Raw genomic sequence first — 22,815 nt, 5'->3', positions numbered from 1 at the left:
AAATTTCATAATCTTTCATTAATTTTTTTATTGAATTTCTTTTTATGAGCCTCCTATTTACATTTACTTGTAATTGCAATTGTAACCATTGACAACAACTGTTCAGAGAATTAATCCTGGAGAATAGTTTTCACTGCTCTGTTTATGAAAAAGATTGTGTGCTGAATTTGCATCAAGGCCTCGAAAGTCCTACATCTTTCTGTGCCACGTGCAAGCCCATCACAGCTCCTGAAATGAATTGAAATTCATGAACTGAAAACTGGCTTTGAAAATGTTAGCACAGTATATTTAGTTTTCCTGGACAATTCTAGACAAGTTCAACTTTTTGATTATTTTTTTTGTATTTGTTCAAATTCATACTATTTTGCACTGCTGTGAGCACATGCTAAGAATGACTTTAAAAAACTATGGGCCTCATTTATGAAAAGTGACGCATAGCTGCGTGAAAACAGCGATGCATCACTTTTCATTGCACCCTCCTTGTGACATAATGGATGCGTCATATTTACTGTATGACGCATCATGTCGCAATGAATGACAGATTGTAGGCACAAAAATGACACCTTGCTGGAGTTGTGTCGGAAGTGTGACGCAACTCCAGCAATGCAGGGGGAGGGCCTTGGATATAGCACTGTGTCACCCTTACGCCGGCCATGAGGCAAGCGTAAAGTTTTGACTCATTTGCATCCTGGAAGTGACACCGTGAAATCTCATAGCTTTCACTGCGTCGCTTCTACGAGGCTTACTTGCATGGGAACACCCCCCCTGCATAAATTATATCTGACGCAGGTATTATGTAGTGCAGGGGCTTACAAAGTGACACATCTGCTTAGTTGCGTCACTTTGTAAATAGGGCGCAACAGAGGGCATGTTTTACGCCGCTTATGTGTCACAAAAAGTGACGCAACTGCAGCACAAAACATTCGCAAGGCCTCAGAAATAAGGCCCTATGTTTCACGAAATGTGGAAGAACACTTGTTTATTATGAATAAAGTGGGATTTAAGAAACTCTCCGAAGAACTATGAATCATTGCAACTTATATCTAAACATGGAAATTAGCTGGAATATTCAGAAGTAACAAAGTCCTGTGCTATTAGTTATGTTTCTTTTCATTTAATCAACTTCATCTGTACTTAGGACTTGATTGCTAACTCTAAGATCTTTGGGAAATTGGTATATTGTTAAATGTAATTAATATTTTACTAGGTTTTCATTAAGAAATTCTCATCTGGATTTTGGGCCAATATGTGACAAACTCTGTTTACGCCCTTTCCAGCTTTCAGGCGCACTGACTGACCTCTTGTGATTTTTTCAAATCTTTCCTACAGCCAATCTACGGAGGAATTTCCACTGAGTGTTCAGCAGCAGTACTTCTTCAGCAAAGAACAGGAGCCAGAGTTCTCCAGCCTTACCCAACAGCTCGACAATCATATCCCAACAGTGGAAAGATAATCAGAGTCCTGATAGTGCCTTTCTCACAACCACTACTTACTGGCTCCAGTCTCACCAGAGTTCAAACCCTGCTCATGAGCCCCAGGGTAAGAAATGGTGTTTATTTTCTTAATCTTTTCACATTTTTATCTCTGGAGCAGCTGTGTGGGAAGGCGGCCAGGGAGTTAAAAGAACGGAACAAAACCAGCAGGTACCCTTTCAAGTTCAGCATTTCACATAATGCAGGTTTTTATTTTGTGTTCATATGAATTTCTTTCCAATGTCTCTCTGGGATGGGCACAGACACACCAGGGCGTGAACGCTCAAGTACAACAACGTGCACATCCTAGCTCTCTCCACATACCTACGTACACACAGATCACACAAAAACACACTCCTATACATACATACCACCTACAACGGCACATACACACAAGCAGTCAATACATATGGTGAAGTATGTCATTATACAACAACGCATATGTTGTTTTATGTCCACACATATAATGCACACCCACAAATAATTAATGTTATTATTCTGTTCCAAGAATATTCAAAAGAGCTAACATTCCTTTGCATGGTCTGTATTTTATGGCACACTTTTTGTATTTCCTAACTCTCTTCCGTGTGTATGTGTGTTCGGAGAGAAGCAGTGTATGAGCTATAGGGTTAGACTATGTGCGTGAGGACTATTGTGTTGTGTGAGGACGGGGAAGTGTGTGGGAGTGTAAATATTGTGAATGTCTATTGTGCCAAGACTCCTTGTACCTTCCTCTGCACGTGATTCCTTTTGCGTCCAGTGACCTGACTTCTTTCCTTGCATTTGCCTCACAGTCACTCACACAGACCACATGCTTTGTTAACTGCAGTGCTAGGTACATGCGGTGACTCACCTCCTGTGGATCCACCATGCAGTAGTGGTACAGGTACTGGTTCATGAGCCCAACTCCGCCCACGGGTGAGTAGATCTGGTTGCACATCATCATCATTTGACTGTAGTACAGGCTGCCGGTCATCTGGGCACGCGGGTTCACCCCGACGATGTAGACGATGGACGCAATGGCCTCCAGGAAGCCCAGAATGGCACTGACAATGATCACGATCAGGTAGAACTTCCTGGACCGTGACCCGTCGGACTTAGTGACACTCATGACGAAGAGCGCCAGGACCGCCACGAAGCACACCACCGCCATGGCCATCATGAACCCGCTGGCTGCCTGTGGGTTGGTCATGCCACTGTACCCATAGCCCATACCTCCCATGGAGCCGCCATAGTAACTGCTTCCGTAGTACCCGCCGCCACCATAGGACCCACCCATGGACCCCATGCCCATCATGCCGTAGTTGTACTCCCAGGCCAGCGTGGATGCCACACAGGCGAAGACTGCGATGCAGAGCAGGACCACCGTGCCCTGCAGGATCCGAACAATGCCAGGCGGCGACTTCCACTTATAAAACTCCTGTGGCACGTCCTCCATGTAGTAGGAGCCAGGCCCCTGCGAGTGGACATTGTAGGGGCCGCCGGGGGGGATGTAGCTGACTGACTGCACATAGGCACTTGGTGGACTGTACGTTGGGGGGCTGTCGTAGCGTCTTCTGTCATACATTTTGTTCTGTTGTTAAGATGGTCCTACACCAGACAGTGGTCCAATCCTGGGCTGTGCAATGAGAGGCAGCAACAGCCTCAACCTGAAAAGAAAAAACGTATCAAATACTTAATAAACATAAGTTATGAGCCATATCTCATTCAGTGTTGTATTGGATGAAGAAACATAAATACATGGACGTAATGCAAAGTATTATCCTATGAGCTATGGTTAGGCACATGTGAATTTTTTTACGCCAGCATAATCTTGCATGATTGTAAAACTTTAGCGTGATGAAAATTATGTGACATTTTCACTATTTCGCATTAACTTGAAACTCTTCATAATTTTTGGCCTCGGAAGACTGGTTCAGTAGAATATTTCTGACCAAGACATTTTTTATTCTGGAACGAGACATTTTCTCTTGAAACCAGTATTTTGTCAGTATTCTGGTTGACATTTTTATGCGAGGTGTACCTTCATAGAGGAAAAAATGCATTTCGCATAATATGTGTAAGATAGTCTGATTATTTTACACGCCTGCAGCTTTATTGTAGTTGCTAGAATTCAGCCCTGTCACCTTGAAGTGCTGATGGGATAAAAGTATTCCCATGAATGTGAAAAGTGGGCCTCCCAACCCCCCAATCAATTGCTTCTGCCCCTCTGAATTATTTTTCATGTGCACTGAATAAGGTGTGAGTCCACTAGAAGTGCTCGATGTTTTTGCGACATTCACCAGAAGAGCAGAAAGCTGTGCGGGTCGGGCTTAGCCCAAACTGCACCACCCTACTGCAGGCCTCTGAACAGAGATATCGCGAAGACCAGGCCAGTTGACAAAGTCCAGTGTGGAGGGTGTCTAAAGGAAGTAGGCCACCGGAAACCACAAGAACTAGGAATGCACAGGTTCATGTTGGGCTCAAAAGCCCTCGTGGTCAAGAGTGCGGGCCGCCCACAGAGAAATTTAGCGCAGCCCTTATGGAGCGCCGGCATCAGCTGCGTCCTACTCTGCGCCACCCCCGACGGAGGCGCAAGCCCTCTACAAACGCACGAACCCTCACTGCTCGCCCGCACTGTCTTTGGAGACTGAGATAAATGGACAAAAGGAGTGTGTTGGCTTTTTAGTTGCAGGACGGAGTTGGTTAATGGTACTCTACCTCTTAGGGGCGCTGTCTAGTAACATTGACTGCGCAGCTGGCATTCGTCCTTTTGGCTAAACTCAATGTCCTGGGGAAGGCTCATTTGAATGCACGATGTGATGAAACAACCGATAAACCATTTTATTTTGATTTGCCAACATGGACCATTCGAAGCATTTGGTGCTTCAAGTCACCTTTAAAAATGTGCGCAATGGATGCATGATTCTTTTACAACAATCTCCGCTGCCAACGGTTTGTAAGTAATTGAGCGTTTTACATGGCTAACGTTTGCCTTGTACCTTACATACTGTGAAAAATACATTTTAATGCCTCTTTTTAAAGTACACCATTCTAATTGGTTAATCGCCTGTGGAGGGATTCACAAAACAAACAAGAGGCAGGTGGAACCGCAAACAAAAGTGACGCAGTATGTCTATCCAAATACAGCGGTCAACCTTACAGACATTTATTAACCTAACTATGGCGAAAAAACACATTCTGGCATTGGGACTTTCATATAGCCCGGAAAGTAGTTTTAATTATTCAGAAACCAGGATGGAAGTTTTTAGATTTATCAGAAAATTAAAAATACGCAAATTCCACTTGTTACGGGCAAAAAGGCAACCGGACCTTGAGGAGCCAACAATTGGCAGTCCGCCCCTACTTAGAGCAGGAGTTGTGAACCTTTTTCAAGACCTCGTAACCCTACAAAATGAACAATCTGCTGCAGCCACTGACCTTGGTCTGGAAACGACAGATATTGGCAGGACTTTGAAAACACCATTTAAACCTAAGTCCAACCTTTCAACCTGTTATGGTACATGACAACGTGGCTGCTTATCACAAACAGGTCACATTGGAATTGAAACATCTATATAAATCAAACAACAATGCGAGCCATTTATGTAGCCGACAAAATCAGTGCTACAGACAACTTATGAAAAAACTGCAAAACAACAACAACCTTATAGTACGACAATCAGATAAGGGAGGTGACGTTGTTCAGTGGCCTCGCAGGCTCTATATGGAAGAGGCTTACATTCAGTTAAACGATAATGAATGTTATAAGAAAAGCAATATCCATATTGTAAAATCTGCATGGAATGACTATTATCTCAAACTTGTGGCTTGGAAGAGTGGGGGACTGTTGAGTGATGAGGAGTATCGGTTTCTAAAGAAAGAACATCCAGTTATCCCTGCCCTTTATTTCATCCCTAAAATACTTAAAAATGAAACCAAACCCCCAGGTAGGCCAATCATTTCGGCCACTAACAGCTTGATGGAAAATACATCAAGATACGTGGATTATTTCCTGCAGGAGTGGGTTAAAGGTTTACGCTCTTATTTACAAGACACTTCTGATTTCCTCAGAAAAATCAATGAAATTACGTGGAGTTCAGACCTACTGTTAATAACTATGGATGTAACTTCCCTGTATACACATCTATTCGTCTCTCGGATGGCATTAAAGCCATCGAGCACTATCTGAACCGTAGACCAGCCTATCTGTATATGCATAACAAAATGCTGATCAAAATGGTCACTACATGTTTGGAACAGAATTATTTCTTCTTTGATAACCAAATTTACCAGCAGATCAGGGGAGTTGCAATGGGGGACTTATTTTCTCTCAGCTATGCCTGTTTGCATATGGGGCTGTGGGAAGAGCAGGTCCTCACGGGGCAATTCAAACACATAATGGATCAACATGTGCCCTTATGGTTGCGCTACATTGATGATCTGTTCTTGATCGGGAGGGGTTCTGAGATAGACGCTCTCCAGTTCATAGAACAGATCGATGACAACCCCCTTAACCTCCAGTTCACAGCTAACACCAGTAAATATACTGTTTACTTTCTTGATGTGGAGGTTTATATCAAGGATTACCACATTGCCACTAAATTGTATCGCAAATTCACTGCGGGTAATTCACTGTTGCATGCTACGAGCCATCTGATACAGAGCATCCCTTATGGGGAGATGCTACGGGTGAGGCGCATTTGCAGCAGTGAAGAAGTTTGCCAAATGGTACCGTTAGCCAGTAAACAGAGGTTTCTGGAAAGAGGATATACTTCTGATGTCATTGATAGGGCCATAAATAAAACCAGGTTATTTACCAGAAATCAGGTACTTGCCACTAAAACTAGCGAACAGGGCACAGGCTTAGACCAACCAGAACAATCTTGTAGAGTTATTTTAACCTATAACAAGCAACATCAAGCCCTTAGAAAAATCCTGATTAAACACTGGAGCCTGGTATGTAGTGACCCCATTGTTGGCAAATATCTCTCTAAAAAAACAGAATTGACTTACAGAAAAACTAGGTCTAGGAGTGACAGGTTAGTCAAAAACAGTTCTGAAACCAGATGTCCCACCAATTGGCTCACTGCACACAAAGGATTCATTAAATGCCCAACGTGTAAGGCTTGTAAGTTTGCAAACAACAAAACAAGCTACAATACACACTTCAAGTCCGATCCTATACTTATCAGTAAAAAACTGACTTGTAAAACGGAGTACGCGGTATATGTGCTGGAGTGTCCTTGTGGCATTAAGATATATAGGTAGCACCAAGCTCCCGGCACACAAGAGGATACTCCAGCACATAAGGGTAATTACCAATAAGAATCAAGCCTATCCAGTGGCTAGGCACTTTGAGGAGAGCCACAATAGCAATCCAACACATCTACAGTATTTTGTAATAGACTCGATTCCCCCTCTAAGAAGGGGAGGTAATCGAGAGGCCCAACTCCGCCTTCTTGAAACTAGATATATATTGGAACTCGACACTAAGACACCTGCAGGCCTCAATGCAAGTGCAACACCGATGGGGATTATACCTTAGCAGCACGCAGCGAAAGACAAGAAGTCGAGGCTAACAAACAAAAAGCTATGCGATGGCACAACGGTATTGCATCCAGATGAAGGCCACAAGTGTTGCGCTGTGTCTCTTCCTTAAGGTCTTAATTAGGGCACAGGTCTTTTCCATCTGTGCACTTAGGATGAGGCAACATCCTGGTATCCATGATGACGGCACCAACGCTGCTCCAATGTAGGATCTCGTCGAAGACGCACCTCCTTAAAGAACACTACATCACAATGCAGTAACAATCCATGTCTGCGCCAGAAACCCACTACTTCCCTTATCACTGGCTGACTATACACTAACCATGACCCTGTACAGTGCTCTACCATCGCCATACAAACCCTGCCCAGTTCAAGAAGCTACAACTGGTGAACTGTGTCTACATCTGTACATTTGCCCATGTGGATCAACACATTTTTCCATAGACACGTAAAGGGTAGAACCTTTCAATGTGTCAGGTCCACTGTGTCTAGTCCTAGAGGCCATATTGAGAGTATCGTGTCCGATAAAAGCCTCCATTGGAGTTCATCTCCTAATCCTGAACAAGACATCTGTCCCTATGGGGTGTAAATTCTAGTGCTGGAGGCACCTGTGGACATTTGTGTCCCAGTCTGAAGACCTAATCTGGGGTGGGCGCTCACACCCAGAGGCCACATTCCGTCTTCATGATCTACCATTGCAGTGAGCTCTGGAAGTTTGTGGACGTACTACCGGGTGGCAAAATAAAAATATAAAAAGGACAGGGAATAGTTATCGAATAAGTGGAAATACAGAGCAGGATGCTAAAGAGATTCTATGGAGATTCAGTAGGTAGGAGAAGAATCAGAGAAGATACGTTGGGTGAGATGTTTCTAATGCCGCAACCGTGGCTTCACCTTTTGCAACATTTAAATGCATTGTGTACGTTTCAGTGTTCATTGGGCGTTCTGATCTTCCAAACTGGTTTCTGATCTGGAACATTCCCTTGTTGAGCTCGAGCCAGAACACTTCCTGAGGTCTCTGGTTAAACTGCACATCACATGGCCAATGCACGCAAAGGAAATTATACCTTCTTAATTCAGGCATGCGTGGAATTAGCATATGTCCAGCAACCCAGAATAGCTTTATGGAACTGTAAGACGCCATTATAAGCTATATATCCTCTAAGTATTTAGATATAGCACAATGTACCCCAGAGGGCGTCATGGCGCTTTAGTTTTGATGCAGTGGAGGGCATGCATAATTGGACACAGTAGCAGTGACCTGCAATACAACCCAGATACCTGGGATCAGGAAGAAGGGACGTGCAGGAGGGCCCCATGTATTGCCCCTCTGCCCCTCCATTTGCACACAAGATGGGCAGCAGTTGGGAAACTACCCCTAGGACAGCCATTTTGCTACCAGTGTCAAAAAGTCACTGCGTCAAACTTCCCTCCCCACCGTCAGGCATCTGTAGGGCAATGCTAAGCAAATCCGATACGTCCAGAGCCACAGGAGCCAAGTGGCGGGTGCACCAAATCATGCCGATGGGTTGACTTAATTATGGGGCCAGGAAAGACAAATTATGCTGCACATTTTATTTTTAACAAATTTTTATTGATTTTTCAAAATAACAGTCATCTTGCTCTGCAGGATTGACCTCGTCCATTGTTGTCATATTTAAACGAATCCAGACGAACAACCCCACCTCCCGCCCCCCCCCCCCCCATTACTTTTAAAACTTTGTTCATTGGTTTCAAACACAGCCATATTTAACATGATTGGACGACACCTTTAAGGATATCAATAGAAAGTAAGCAGACACTACTTTTGATTACATGTTAAGCAGGTCCTACATTACTCTCTGATCTACCCATCTCCATTTCAACCGTAGGCGACACGCAGGGCTCCCCCCGATATTTATTCCAGTGTAGCCATTTCATATCCCACTTCTTGGGACACCCCCGAGCTTTAAAAACCTCAGTCTCCGCCATCATACATCTGTCCATTTCTTTGGCCCACACTGTGGTGAGTGGTGGGTTCGCTCCCCCCCAGCCTCTGGCCAGCTCCTGTTTCACCAGCGTGTACCCCAGCGTCGTGAATTGCTGTTCTACCTCTGTTAGATCTGTCGCCTCCAACACATTCAACAGTCCCAATTGTGGAGTTACTAGTATTTCCTTCCCCAGAGCCGTACTCATGTGGTTCGAGGCTCCCTCCCACAGTGCACAGATCTTTGGGCAAGTCCACAGAGAATGATAAAATGTGGCCTGCTGTCCACAGCCCTTTACACCACGGTCGTCAGGTCTAGTCCCTATTATCATCCCTGATATGTATGATCGGTGAAGTATCCTAAGCTGAATCAGCCGAAGTCTCTGTGTAATAGCCGCCTCTCGCGGGTACATGAGTGCCGTCTGCCAATCCTCGTCATCTATAGGACCAATGTCATCTTGCCACCGTTCCCTGAGCTACGGGAAAACGTCCGGCAGATTATTACTCAATTTTTTATAGGTGAGAGATATTGCCTTTGAAGTGAGGGGCCCGTCTAGCAAATGATCTTCCAAAGGTGATGACTCTGGTATATCTTTAAGGGATGGGGACGCTGCCTTCAACGCATGTCTAATCTGTAAATACCTATACACTTCTCCCTGTGCCAGATCATACTGTTTCTGGAGTTCACTAAAGGTGAGCATTGTTCCCCTTTTTACCAGATGCCTTACTGCTGATATCCCGATGAGGTCCCATTTATCAAACCCGGGTTGATAGCACAGCATTCCCAGTTTCTGGGTGGTCCACAGCGGTGTAGCCTGCGTGAGAACCCCCTTCCATCCCAGCCGGGCAGTGACCACATGCCAGATTTCCAAAGTGTGTTGGGTGGGTCCAAAGAACCTCCCCCTATTTTTCCTATCCGTCGTGTACAGGGGCCCCAAATATCCGGAACAGTCCATTTGGTACCGGTCCAGGGCATAAGCTGGGTCATCCGGGGGTGATACTGCCAATGATTAACTGTCACCAGTTGCGCCGACCAGTAATAGCGCTGTAGGTCCGGTAGTGCTATGCCACCATAGTACCAGCCTTTCGTCAATTTCTGCATTGCTATTCTAGGGGCCCTGCCATCCCAAAGCAACGGCACATTTTTTGATAGTATTACTTTATTAGCTTGTCATTTTAACACATGGCAAAACTGTCCGGACAAAGATTTCACATCATTAGTGCCAGTTTAACAACCAAATACAGAAGCTTTGCGAAAGCCCTTTCACTACGTGCAAACATGCCTCCATCTTTTTAGTAACTTTTGATACGTTTGAGCTTAAAACAATTTTTTTTTAAACATCTGGCGATTAAGCAGCAGATGATGAATTATGTGGCATACGCATAATCCATAATTATACGAAAAAGGCTGTGGCTGCGGAACCCCATAATTCTAGTGGGCCTCAAATATGGCCTACTCAGCTTATATGTATTTGATTTATTGACCTGAGATGCATCACACAGTTTCGCATCCCCCCCTTTATAGTCCAACTCATAACATGCCCGTTGAAGACAGTTCCTCTCAGCAGGAGCAGCTAAGGATTTCACCTCACTCAATGAACGCAGGACACTAGGTTTGTAGGCCTGTGAACTCCGTTATTAGGCCTGGGACATCAGCCTAAGAAACGCTTGGCGCAGAGTTGCATTTTTCAAGTGTGACAAACACCACCTGTTAGATTTGGGGGTCTCTAGTTGGCATAGGTAGGTACCTGTGACAAATAGGGACCCTGGTGTCTAGTCAGGGTAAGGGGCTACACTCCTAAAATAACCCCTGCTCTCCCCCTTGGTAGCTTCGCACAAGCAGGCAGGCTTATCTCAGAAGCAGTTTGTAAAGCATTTGTGACCACATACAGCTTCCATACTGTGTGGGGAGTTGATGCTTCGGTTTCTTACTGCTCTCCGGTGCGATGCGACACGCTGGCACCTCGATACGATACTCTTCTCCGGTGCGATGTGACAAAATGGCGTCCTGGTTGCGATGCGACAACGTTGGTGTGATGCGTGCACGCCCGACGGCGGTGCGGCGACTCGATGATTTTGGATCCGCGACAGGCCCTGCGATGCGCTTCTCCGGAGATGCGATGAAGACCTCTGTGGCAGCGTCCTGCTTCTCCGGCAATGCGCCGTGGTTCGGTGATGCTATGATGAGAGCGGCGGCTCGCTTCCTCGGCGATGCGATGACAGCGGCTGCGGCACGCTTCTCGTTGTTGCTCTGCGCTTCCACCTCCCAGCGACACGCAGTCTCTCAGAAGGCCCAGCACAACAGCAGGCACTTCAATTCCCAGCAAGGGAATTCAGGGGGGAGCTGGTTGTTGAAGTCTTGTATCCCTGAGACTTCAGGCAGGAGGCAAGCTCTAGTTCAAGCCCTTGGAGATTCTTCTTCAAGTTGATAGAAAGCACACTCAGTCCTTTTCTCCTCTCTTTGGTAATGAAGCAACCACTGCAGGCCAACCCCCAAACACACAGCACAGGGTGTAGTCTCCTCCTTCAGCTTCCTGGTTCTTCTCTTCAGCAAAGGTTTGTCTTGATTCCCAGAAGTGATCTCAAGTTCTTGGGTCTGGGTCCCAATATTTATACTACTTTTATCTTTGTTCTCTGAAGGCAGAGAGGCCTTGGCCTAGTCCAAACCAGTTCTGGTCAGTCCTGGAGCACTTTGTTGACATGTCTCCTGCTTTCCTTTCACAGTGCAGGGCAGGGACATCAGACACACCACAGGAGGTGGAGCCAGCATTGTGGAGGGAAGGCCCAGCCCTATTCAGGTCCCAGGTGCAACCCCTCCCACCCATCTAGATGCAGATCTCTCTATTCAGCCTTCTGCTGACTCACCCTGTCTCCTGGAATCCCCCAGTCTCTGTCACTCAAACTCCAGACAAGGAATACACAGCCTAGCAGAGGCAGGTTTGGATGGTTAGACAAGAAAATACCTATTTTCTAAAAGTGGTATTTTCAAACACAGAATGTTAAAACCAACTTCACTAAAAGATGTATTTTATCATTCTGAATTCAGGCATACTAAACTCGAATTTCTACCATGTTCCCTGAGTCTGGGTGTACTTGCCCAGTCAGCATGGCAGTACCAGACTGCACACAGGCTCTGCAATGGCAGACCAGAGACACACTTTACAAGCTGCTCCGGTGGGTGGCACAATCAGTGCTGCAAGCACACCAGCAGCATTGGTCACAAGCCCTGGGCACACGCAGTGCACTGTACTAGGGTCTGAGAAGTAAACCAATCAAGCCAATCATAGAGTCACTAATCCATACATCAATTTACCATAGGGAGCACTTGCACTGGGGCACTGAACAGCAGTGGCACAGTGCGCAAAGCATCGATAATCAGCTGAAACACATGAGGCAACAGCAAAAAAATTGAAGGAAGACCCACACCAATGGTGCCAGGTCTAACACCACCCAATTATGACTTTTTGAGGACTAATATGCAGCTTTTAGTGCTTACTGTACCAAAGACCCTATGTTCTAGTAAATACCAGATATCCCCCCCCCGATAAATATTGCCATGTTTCACTTGCTGATTCATCCAAAAACCCAAAATAGAGATATCTGTGGCAACAGCAGACACAGTACATATACTGTGCTATAGATTCGAGCAAGTCACACCGGCTAAATGTTATCGGGGAGCAGGCCCGTAAAAAGACAAAACATGCAGAATTTGGTGTGTTAAATATCGACTCTGTATGTTATGCCTCTTTTGGAAGTTGAATACTGGGAACAGGAGGTATTACCCCATGTATTAAATATATCTCCCCAGGGTAACGCTTTTTACCATGTGTGGTAAAACCCACCGTATTCCATCCAGCTGGTATGGGACCCTGGCTTCACTTTTACAAATGTTTATTTTTTGGTGGGGTTAATCCCACGGGTAACAATGATTGTTAAACTGCGCTGGTACAGCGCACGACTGTATTGTAATTGCATTTATTACTTTCTACCCCTGAGGAGTTGTACTGCCAGCGCCCGCCTGTGCAGTGGATTGTGGGAGTCTGCGGCATGGCAGGCAGGGCTCATACAGGTGTGTGGACAGCCCACGGGGCATTAACCGTTGGAGGGCGTTTTTAAGGTAGGGGGCTGCAGCTGGCACCTTTATACAATTTCCGCAGGTATATACAGCAGGTGGTGGATGGGACGGCTTCAGGGGTGGGTGAGAGAGAGATAAATGCGCTTGGAAGCAGGACGCCTGGCGGGTTTGAACATGGTTGCCATGGCTGCTTTTGGTTCCCAGTCCGGCCCTCTGTGGACAAGTGTGTCCATTTCAGTAATTTCTTAGGCAACTGACTCCTACAAGGATTACACCTGCCAGGATGCACGTACTGCCTGTCAAACTAAAGATGAAGGCTGGGAAAGTGGTGCCCCAGCGACACAGAGGGAAGCCTAGCCCGTCAGGTATGTTGCCAACATCACCATCTTGAATTATTCACCTGTTTCCAGGGATACCGAGCCCCGGGAGAGGCGCGCACGCTGCTTCTTTGTTACCACGCTGGGCTCCCAGCAGCGCTCCCTCTCAAAGCACGATCTGCTGCGCGCCCCGGAAGTAACGTGCCACGCCTGCAGGCCTTGTTTATGTTGGGAAGGTAACTCGGTGGATATTAATGCACTCATTGTGCTTACTGACACATTTCTTTATTGAGGATTTCTGGATTAGAAAGATGATAAACGAGCAGAAGCACACCAGCACAACAACGCGCATGAATGTGAGGATGCAAAGCAAATAATATCTGATGACCAGCCAGACAGGCTTGACTCTCTGGAAGCCCCACCAAGCAAGCCCCGGCAGAGGTGCGTGACACCAGCAGAGCGACCAGTGGTGTGCAATGTCCCGCCAGACGGAAGTGATACCTCGTTACTACCCACAGGAAGTGAACATGAGAAAGTGAAGGGGAAAGGGAGGCTCAGCCCCGCTATAATCTATATGCACCCCTCAACCTGCGGCGGGATGAGAACCGTGCGGTGGTGGATGCAAGGTAGTGTATGGTACCCACAGCCACACTCATAGTCCTACCAAAAACCAGCGCACCCCAATGAAAGTGACATGAAATGCAGCAGCACGACTCCTAACAGGCCCAGGTCATCATGCTCGCATCTCCCCTCACTCCGAGCCCCCGACTGGCTCCCAGGGGAGGCTAGGATACAACTTAAGGCTGCATGCGCAACACACAAAGCTCCACACAATTCCAGTCCTAAATAATTGGCGAATAGGATCAAACTATCAGGAGGCAGGAGGGTCTCCAGAAGCTCTAAATCCCTCATACTAGAACCAGCCAGATTCAAAAAAAAGGAAAACCCTGCCGCACTTTCTCTGGATCTACCCCAAGAATAGGGAACCCAATACCACCCGCTACTCGATCGATTACCTCACTCAGGCTCTTCAAGAAGAAAGTGAAAGCCTTACTACTAGAAAAACATGTGACATATGAGAACTTAGTAAAAATGTCATTCACCTTTCTGTAGATTGTTTCTGATTGTTTGTACCTTGCTCTTAGAACTCAATGGAAAGTGTATCATAAGTACCAGGTATTCTTAGTGTATCACCGCAACAATCATCTCTTTCTTTGTACAGCACTCTGATACCGTGATGGCCATGTTCGTGCCGTACTCTCGGGTATTCAGATCCTGCGTGTCTCTCATTTCAACCAAAGATCGGTGATACTTCTCAACAGGGATGCAGAACTTTTATTGGAGAGTACCAGCACTTATCAGCAGGGGTGCAATACTCTTAACAGGAGAGTACCCGCACTTCTCAGCAGGGGTGCAATACTTTTAACGGGAGAGTACCCGCACTTCTCAGCAGGGTTGCAATACTTTTAACAGGAGAGTACCCGCACTTCTCAGCAGGGGTGCAATACTCTTAACAGGAGAGTACCCGCACTTCTTAGCAGGGGTGCAATACTTTTAACGGGAGAGTACCCGCACTTCTCAGCAGGGGTGCAATACTCTTAACAGGAGAGTACCCGCATTTCTCAGCAGGGGTGCAATACTCTTAACAAGAGAGTACCCACACTTCTCAGCAGGGGTGCAATACTCTTAACGGGAGAGTACCAGCACTTCTCAGCAGGGGTGCAATACTTTTAACGGGAGAGTACCCACACTTCTCAGCAGGGGTGCAATACTCTTAACAAGAGAGTACCCGCACTTCTCAGCAGGGTTGCAATACTTTTAACGGGAGAGTACCCGCACTTCTCAGCAGGGGTGCAATACTCTTAACAGGAGAGTACCCGCACTTCTCAGCAGGGGTGCAATACTCTTAACGGGAGAGTACCTGAACTTCTCAGCAGGGGTGCAATACACTTAACAGGAGAGTACCCGCATTTCTCAGCAGGGGTGCAATACTCTTAACAAGAGAGTACCCGCACTTCTCAGCAGGGGTGCAATACTCTTAACAAGAGAGTACCCGCACTTCTCAGCAGGGGTGCAATACTCTTAACAAGAGAGTACCCACACTTCTCAGCAGGGGTGCAATACTTTTAACGGGAGAGTACCCGCACTTCTCAGCAGGGGTGCAATACTCTTAACGGGAGAGTACCCGCACTTCTTAGCAGGGGTGCAATACTTTTAATGGGAGAGTACCCGCACTTCTCAGCAGGGGTGCAATACTCTTAACAGGAGAGTACCCGCATTTCTCAGCAGGGGTGCAATACTCTTAACAAGAGAGTACCCGCACTTCTCAGCAGGGGTGCAATACTCTTAACGGGAGAGTACCCGCACTTCTCAGCAAGGGTGCAATACTCTTAACGGGAGAGTACCCGCACTTCTCAGCAAGGGTGCAATACTGTTAATGGGACAGTACCAGTGGTTCTTACTAACTACAAGATACCCTGGTATAGTAAGTACCTTTACTTTTAGATTTCCATTTCAAGCACTGACCTGAAGCCATCACCAGACAGCAACGCTAACCCTCAGAAAAGGCATTGAAATATGTGGTAATGGAGACATCTGGTCCAAGAGTCTCACTCCAGCGTAAGCAGCATCTCTTCGGCGTAGCACCGCGCAGCTACAATGACATCCGGCACCACTCTGGCGGGGTTTTAAAGTGGCAACTTTCAGTTGCGCTTCCACGGGTAATGTCCTGTGCCATCGGTTTCTAACATCTTGCACAGTTTGTGTGTTCCGGGGGCGGCTTCTCCCGTGTCCCATGGGCCCCCTGAATCAGCACCAAGTTTCTTAATATTTCACTGTTGGTAACTCGGACACTGCCCGCGGCCCCCTTCAAGCTTCTCTTGAGGCGGTGCAGCAGTTGAGCATATCTCCATTTGGGACCTGGGTGACATATCTAGGGGTGTGCGAAATTTGCATTTGTGTAGTTATGCAAAATTGCGGTATAGTTAAACAAAATTATGTGTAACTATGCAAAACAAAAAGCAATCATTTCACACTTTATATTAGATATGTAGAAACTTTATTTTGTATTCTAAAAATATTGCAGGCTTGGAAAAAATTAGGCGAAACACGTGTCACCTACCAGATACGTTTGTGTGAATTGTACTGTCCAATCAAGATCATCTACAATATTTTGACGTAGTGAAAATAAAGGAGAAAGAAAAGGCATGGACTTTATTATTCAGTGACACAAGCCCAGTGGGCTCCAGTGTCTTCGATTACTAACGCGCCCTGGTTGTAGCGTGCACCTCGGGTGGTACCACGGGGCACCTGGCATATATGAAATGATGCCCTTACTTCTGATCTCCGCGGATGTGCCATGGCTGCCAGTGTATGCCTGGTTTCACCTTAGATGTTTGCGCAAAATATGTTCCCGCAGCCATTGTTGGCTTGAGGATGCATTTAACGGAAGCACAGCGAGCGCGCTCCGCTCCCGCGCATGCCTCGAGGGGCTCGCGGCAAGTAAATGTGCACAGCTAATGGAGCACAACTATGAGGAGTGGCACCAGGGTGTACATTCAGGAAGCAAGCAAAACTCGAAATTCCCAAACTTAATCCTTCCCGGGTCCAGATATTCATTACAACATCCAGCATGCAATGCCCTCTCTCCTCGGCGCACTCTCGCTGGCTTCCACGCACAAATAAAGCCTTTTAGCAGCTCAGGCCCCGCTTGGCAGGGGCACACGAGCGTGTGAGAGGCGCGCACCAGCACATGGCGCCCCCTAACACCACATGCAGGGAGGAGCCGCCCCCACCCCCCTTTCTCCACGTCTCTCAGCGCCTTCCTCACAACAGCGAAACTTGGCACTGTGACAGGGCACCGAGAGGCCGTTCTTCAGGCGCAGATCCAGGTTTTGGGTAACTTGTCAACCGTGAAAGCAGGAGATGCGAGTTCTAATCCCGGGTCTCCGCTTCAGCACACCTTGTGATAATGAGCGCAGCGCTTCGTTTCTCGTAGCCTCGAGTCATGTCTGTAAACCTGGGCTCCTCGGAACAGGGTGCGCTCTGGACTCTGCTGTTATATACAATCGGGCAAAGTGGACGCGTGTTGACTTTTGAAGAGTCGAGAACCGTTGTGTGCTTTTCAGTGCTGAAGAGAAAACAAAGGCACGTTTCCAAGATGCGACGAAGTGCGTTTTGAAATTAAAACTCACATTTGTAAAGTTCAGTGACTGAGACATTTGAAAGCCCCCACCCCCATAGAAAGAAACCTGGAGGTTCAGGGAGGGGGGTCGTTCACATGTCAACAGGCCAGTGAGGGGGTTCCGTGATGTGGGGGCAGAGTACATGCTTGTCAGAAAGGTTGTTGGGGCTGTGGATGTCAGATTCATGCCCCCCAGAGGCAGTTAGGACTGGGGCAGAGTCACTTCATTCCAGGCTGCCTCGGATGATTTACTGTGGTCTGGCGTGAGCCTGGCTCTCCCACGGCGCAACCAGCCTCTGCCCCCCCCCCCCCCCCCCCCTCCAGCCCTCCGTCCCCCGGTGTCCTCCTACCTGCGCTCAGATCCGGTCACTTGTTGTTTGCTGGAGCTCGTCTCATGTCCTTCAAAGAGTGTGATGACCTCTGTGCCCTGGGCGACCCTCTGCACTTGGGGGTCCAGGCAGGTCCCCGGCCCCCCTCTGATCACCTCTCTCTCTGGGGAGCCCCAGCAGGTCTGAGTTCCGTGGGTTCAGAACGGTCCTCTCAGGGCCCCTCTCTCCCTCGGTAGTCCCAGCAGGGGGCTCTGGGGCCACACAGCACAGCGGGCAGCTCTGAGGGCCCCTGGGATGGGCCCCAGCGGCTCTGGCTCCGGGGTCTCGCAGTCCTCGCACTCCCCTCAGAGCCCCTTCACCCCGCTCCTCGCTGCTCAGGTGTTGTCTCCCTCTTCCTGCCTCTCCGTACACAGGGCACGGGATCGGATTAATCATTAAGAGCTGAGAGAGCCGCCCCTGCCCCCCTCCCTGCTGGGGATGGGGGGGGCAAGTCCGCCGGAGGCCACGCCCCACGACTGGGAGGCGGGGTAGCTGAAGCCAGGGACACAGGGGAGGGAGTCACAGGGTGAACCCAGGAGGGAGAGAAGCAAGTTTCATCCATGGGAAGGTGCAGAGGGAGGCAGACGGGGGTGGAAGTCACGAGGGAGGGGGGCGAAGAGTGGATGGAGCTGCAGGTCAAGGAAAAGAGGGGGAGGCAGAGGGTGGAGCTCTGGGGAGGGAAAGGAGGGGAGAAGGTGAGTAGAAACAGGGGTGTCTGCCTGAGGGCGAAAAACCGCAAGGAGAGAAGTTTTGTTGGGAGGAGGGGAGGTGAAAAGAGAGGAAGTAAAGAAGAAGGCAGGTTGGAGGGCAAGAGAAAAGAGAAGATGTAGAGACACTGTGGGGCATATTTACAAGAACTTTGAGGTTACGGTGGCTTTTTTTTAATCTCCTTATTTACAAGTTGCCGCTAACTATAGTTAGCAGTGCTGTTCCAGCGAAACGTGAATTTTCATGATCGCCACTACTGTTAGAAGGATTTAACGAAAATGAGATGCAAGGTAGGCGTTCCCGTGAAAAAACTGCTGCTAAATACACTTCGCAATATTTACAATAAAATTCCAGTACGTCGATAACCCCCCAAAACTGCTGCTAAGACCAGTTATAGACAGTTTTTTAAGACCCCCAAATAGCTGGTCTTAAAATTGGTGCAAACTCTTGGGCCCCCATATAAGATATCTGGGTGCTGGACAGCGCTGCAAGGAATATTGCTGCGCTGCCCTGCGCCAAAACAAAAGGTCTTCAGTGCATTCAATGCACCCTATCAATAAGACAGGGCGCATTCTTGGATCCCATTCATGAAAAGCGTTGCATCACTGTGAGAAAACAGCGATTGAACATTTTTCACTGCGCCCTCCTTACGACACTATGGCTGCGCCGTATTTGCTGTATGGCGCTCCATGTCGCAATTAATGACAGATACATCAGGAATCCCGACATATCAGTCAGAGCTAAAGTCACACATTGCTGCAGTTGTGTCGCAAGCATGACACAACTCCAGCAATGAATGGGGCCAACCTATCCCTATGGCATTGCATCACCTTTACGCCTGCCATGAGGCAGTCGTAAGTTTTTTTCACAGTGAAATCTGATGGATTTCACTAAGTCACTCCTACGAGGCTTTGCTGCATGGGAACACACACTCTACATACATCATACCTGGAACAGGTATAATGTGGCATAGGGCTTTACAAGGTCACGCATATGCCTTGATGCGTCACTTCATAAATACGGCGTAACATGGTGCAAAATTCACACTGCAAGTATGTCAAGAAAATGACGCACCAGCGGCATTAAACTGTCGGAAGGGGCCCATGAATAAGCCCCCCCTGTATTTTGCAATGGTTACTGTGTTTCGGAGTTGATTGATGTTATGTAGGAAGGGACACCTACCTGCACAAAACGTATCAGTCCAGGATATTCCCTCTTTCACTGTGTGCTGCAGAATGCAGAACACATAGAAAAAGTAAAAAAAAGGGGAGAAATGAACACATTTATCCACGTAGCGCCTCCAAACGTCATCCTTGTGGTAGTATTAGATTTGGACTCATTCTGCAGTTTTACGGTTTGCCGTAAACCTGGGAATGCTTCAGATTCCATTGGTTTGGCGTGGGAACGCCCACAGCAACACCCATTGAACCAGTGCATTACAGCCTGCGTGGAGAACATGCCTAGGCCCCCATTCTATGATTGAGCGTCAAACCAGGACACTCAAAACCAATCACAACGCTCCATTGCATCGCTGTGATTGGTCATTGGGGCCTGGCTGTGCTTCTTGTTCCTCGGGGAGAGCAGGAGCAGAGACACAGGAACTAGGAGGCAAGCTAAGTTATAAATTTACTTTTTATTTTTCATTTATAATGCTCACCCTCCCGCAATCACAACCACCCCCTTTGACCCCCCGCAACCCGCTTCACCTGTCCTTGCCCTGCCACCCGCGAGCCATGCTGGGTGCCACTGCATGGAACGCCCCTTCACACTGTTTAATACATGAAAGGGGCACATATTTACATGTCTATGAAAAGCTACGTAAAGTGGCTTTGTGTGGCCTTGTAAACATGCTGTGGAACATTATGCTACTAGAACATTAAATACGTGACATCAAGGCACTCCACCACTTGGTCGACGGACTCCGCCAAAGTAGCCACCAGGCCCGTTGGACATTGCAGCGCCGGTCCGACGAGGAGCGCCCTATGATGAAGCATGACACCCTAACAGGTGTGTGAGGGCATTATGATCTGAAATTCACATCTGCCAGCGACAATTCTACTGGCATATAGTGACACCTTTCACACACATGCCCTAAGAGAGGAACTGCTCACCCAGAGTGTCTTTTGCATATGTCTATAGAGGAGCATGGGTGCAGGACCTCTATAAATATTAGCTCTTCCGTCCCCCAGATTGATTACTAAACCATGGAAATCTTCATCAGCTCAACGTAGACACAACGCCATAGACGATCAACCCAGTGAACCCCTCCCTTGCGCAGACGAGGGTCTTTATACCCTTTTCCCGCTTACTTCAGATCAATATGCTACAATTTTAGGGGTAGAAACTGTTCGGATTGGTCAGTCCAATTCAATTTGCAATTTCTCACAATTTTCACATGACCCACGGTTTTCCATGAGACTTGGCATAGCAAAGTATAAAATGTGTCCTGCATCCTTCTGTTCACAGGCGAAAAGTTCCGAAGTAAAACAAGCCATTCCCCTTGGTAGTTCACACCGTTCATCACTTGGCAACCCTCCATGCTTTTATCCTTGACAAGGGGCATGCCGGTACAGGAGCTAAGGTCAATTGGAGATCTCCAGAGCCATCGGATTCTGCGCAGTAGTCATCGTGCTCACATGATGGCGGCACCACAGGAGCTCCATCTTAAGTACTGCGGCCTAGCAGGCCCAAATGCCAACTTAAGCAAAAACAAACATAACAGTAATTAAAATATAGAAATGGAGATTCTAATGTTTAAACCCACACTAATCCCAATGTATATTAGTATTTTCCTAACTTATAGCAACATTTAAAGCAATAATACTCACCATTCTGCATCTCTGAAAGCACAAACTATCACAAAAGCAACATGAATCATGCAAATCTCTATTTCACCACAATCTACAGTTAGTTTGCATACCACAGTTAATTAATTTAGTTGTTCTGCCATGCAATTAGCATTTTAGTCTCATGTGTATCTTTTGTTTATCAAGGTGTAAGGATTGGTTAGTTGTCTCACTTAAAACTAATTAGTACGAGTTAATGCTTAGAATGATTATGTAATTAATTTCATGCAAATAGAGGAGGTATACAACTTTTGTTTTACCTGCTCCATCAATCCCTCTTTGGTGATTTCTTAACATCAACACTAATCACAATACAATTTTTAATTGTTTTTTATGGAAATGGTTACTCAGTTCCCTTGCACTTGTTAGGTTACATCATAGTGTTTCCCATATCATTCTCTCTAGTTTTCTTGTACATGTTTTCTTTCAATTCTTCTAGTTCTACATCTTCTACCCCTCTCTCTCTTATTTCCTTCTCTTTTCTTTTCTTAATTTCTCTTTTTATCTTATTTTGTAATTTTCTTATTTTTATACTCACACATCCTAGTCTCAATAATAATACTAATATAATCACAAAGGTCACAGGTATAAGTATTTTACCCACAAAAGAACTACCTAATTTTGTTAATAAACTCTTAATAGTAGATAAACTTTTACCAAGTTTCTCCCAAACACTTTCAACCTCCAGTGGAACAATTTCTTCATGCAAATCAGTTATATTCTTAATGTATTTCTTTAAGTTCTGACGTTCGTCAGGAATGTAATTACAACAATGTTGCACTTTCAGCATGCCACAGACTCCTCCCTCTTTGGCCAATATAATGTCAAGGGAAAGTCGATTTTGCATAATCATAGCTCTCATAGCAACCATTTCAGTATTTACCATCAGGAACCCTCCAGCTGTGCTGGTTGATAAACGATCCACAACTGTACACAATTTTCCAATTTTATGAGCATTCAGAGATATTCCAACTGCTGGTATCAGTGCTCCAAAAATATCCCCTACAATTTCTGACCAACTCTCCCTCTTTCTACATGTTAGTTGTCTACCTATTTCGTGCAAACCATCCTCTACCCTTCCCACATGAAATATTTTTGGGAAGACCAGGCCTAGGTAGCAGGTTCCATACCAGTGGTCCGGTAACCTATAATAAGCTCTGTTCCCACAGATGTAATATATTCCAGGGAATACCGGATCATTTCCTCCTTTAAATCCCCATCCTCCCATGATTTTATATGAGTCATGGCATTCACTTGCACCTACAAAGTAATTATCATAAACAGTATTATCTCTACTGATGCACAACTTCCCTTTATGGGGCCAATCTAAAGCCATTGCTGGATTTGTTTC

At 46.6% G+C, this 22,815-nt stretch overlaps 1 protein-coding gene across 1 annotated transcript in view; it reads right to left on the bottom strand.

The window, feature by feature from the left end:
• The window catches only part of LOC146772237 (occludin-like), a 78,742-nt gene extending 60,481 nt beyond the window's left edge, over positions 1-18,261 (bottom strand). Inside the window, exons 1-2 of the mRNA XM_085636984.1 lie at positions 17,893-18,261; positions 2,201-3,121 (exon numbers count right to left, since the gene is read on the bottom strand). Coding sequence (XP_085493110.1) covers positions 2,201-3,039 — 839 coding nt within the window. The 5' untranslated portion in view covers positions 3,040-3,121; positions 17,893-18,261. The remainder of the gene's footprint in view (positions 1-2,200; positions 3,122-17,892) is intronic.
• Between the last annotated feature and the right edge of the window lie 4,554 nt (positions 18,262-22,815).

This window comes from Triturus cristatus, chromosome 12, assembly GCF_964204655.1.
Source record: "Triturus cristatus chromosome 12, aTriCri1.1, whole genome shotgun sequence".
In the NCBI taxonomy this organism is placed as follows: domain Eukaryota; kingdom Metazoa; phylum Chordata; class Amphibia; order Caudata; family Salamandridae; genus Triturus; species Triturus cristatus.
This window is presented reverse-complemented; position numbering and strand designations above follow the sequence as displayed.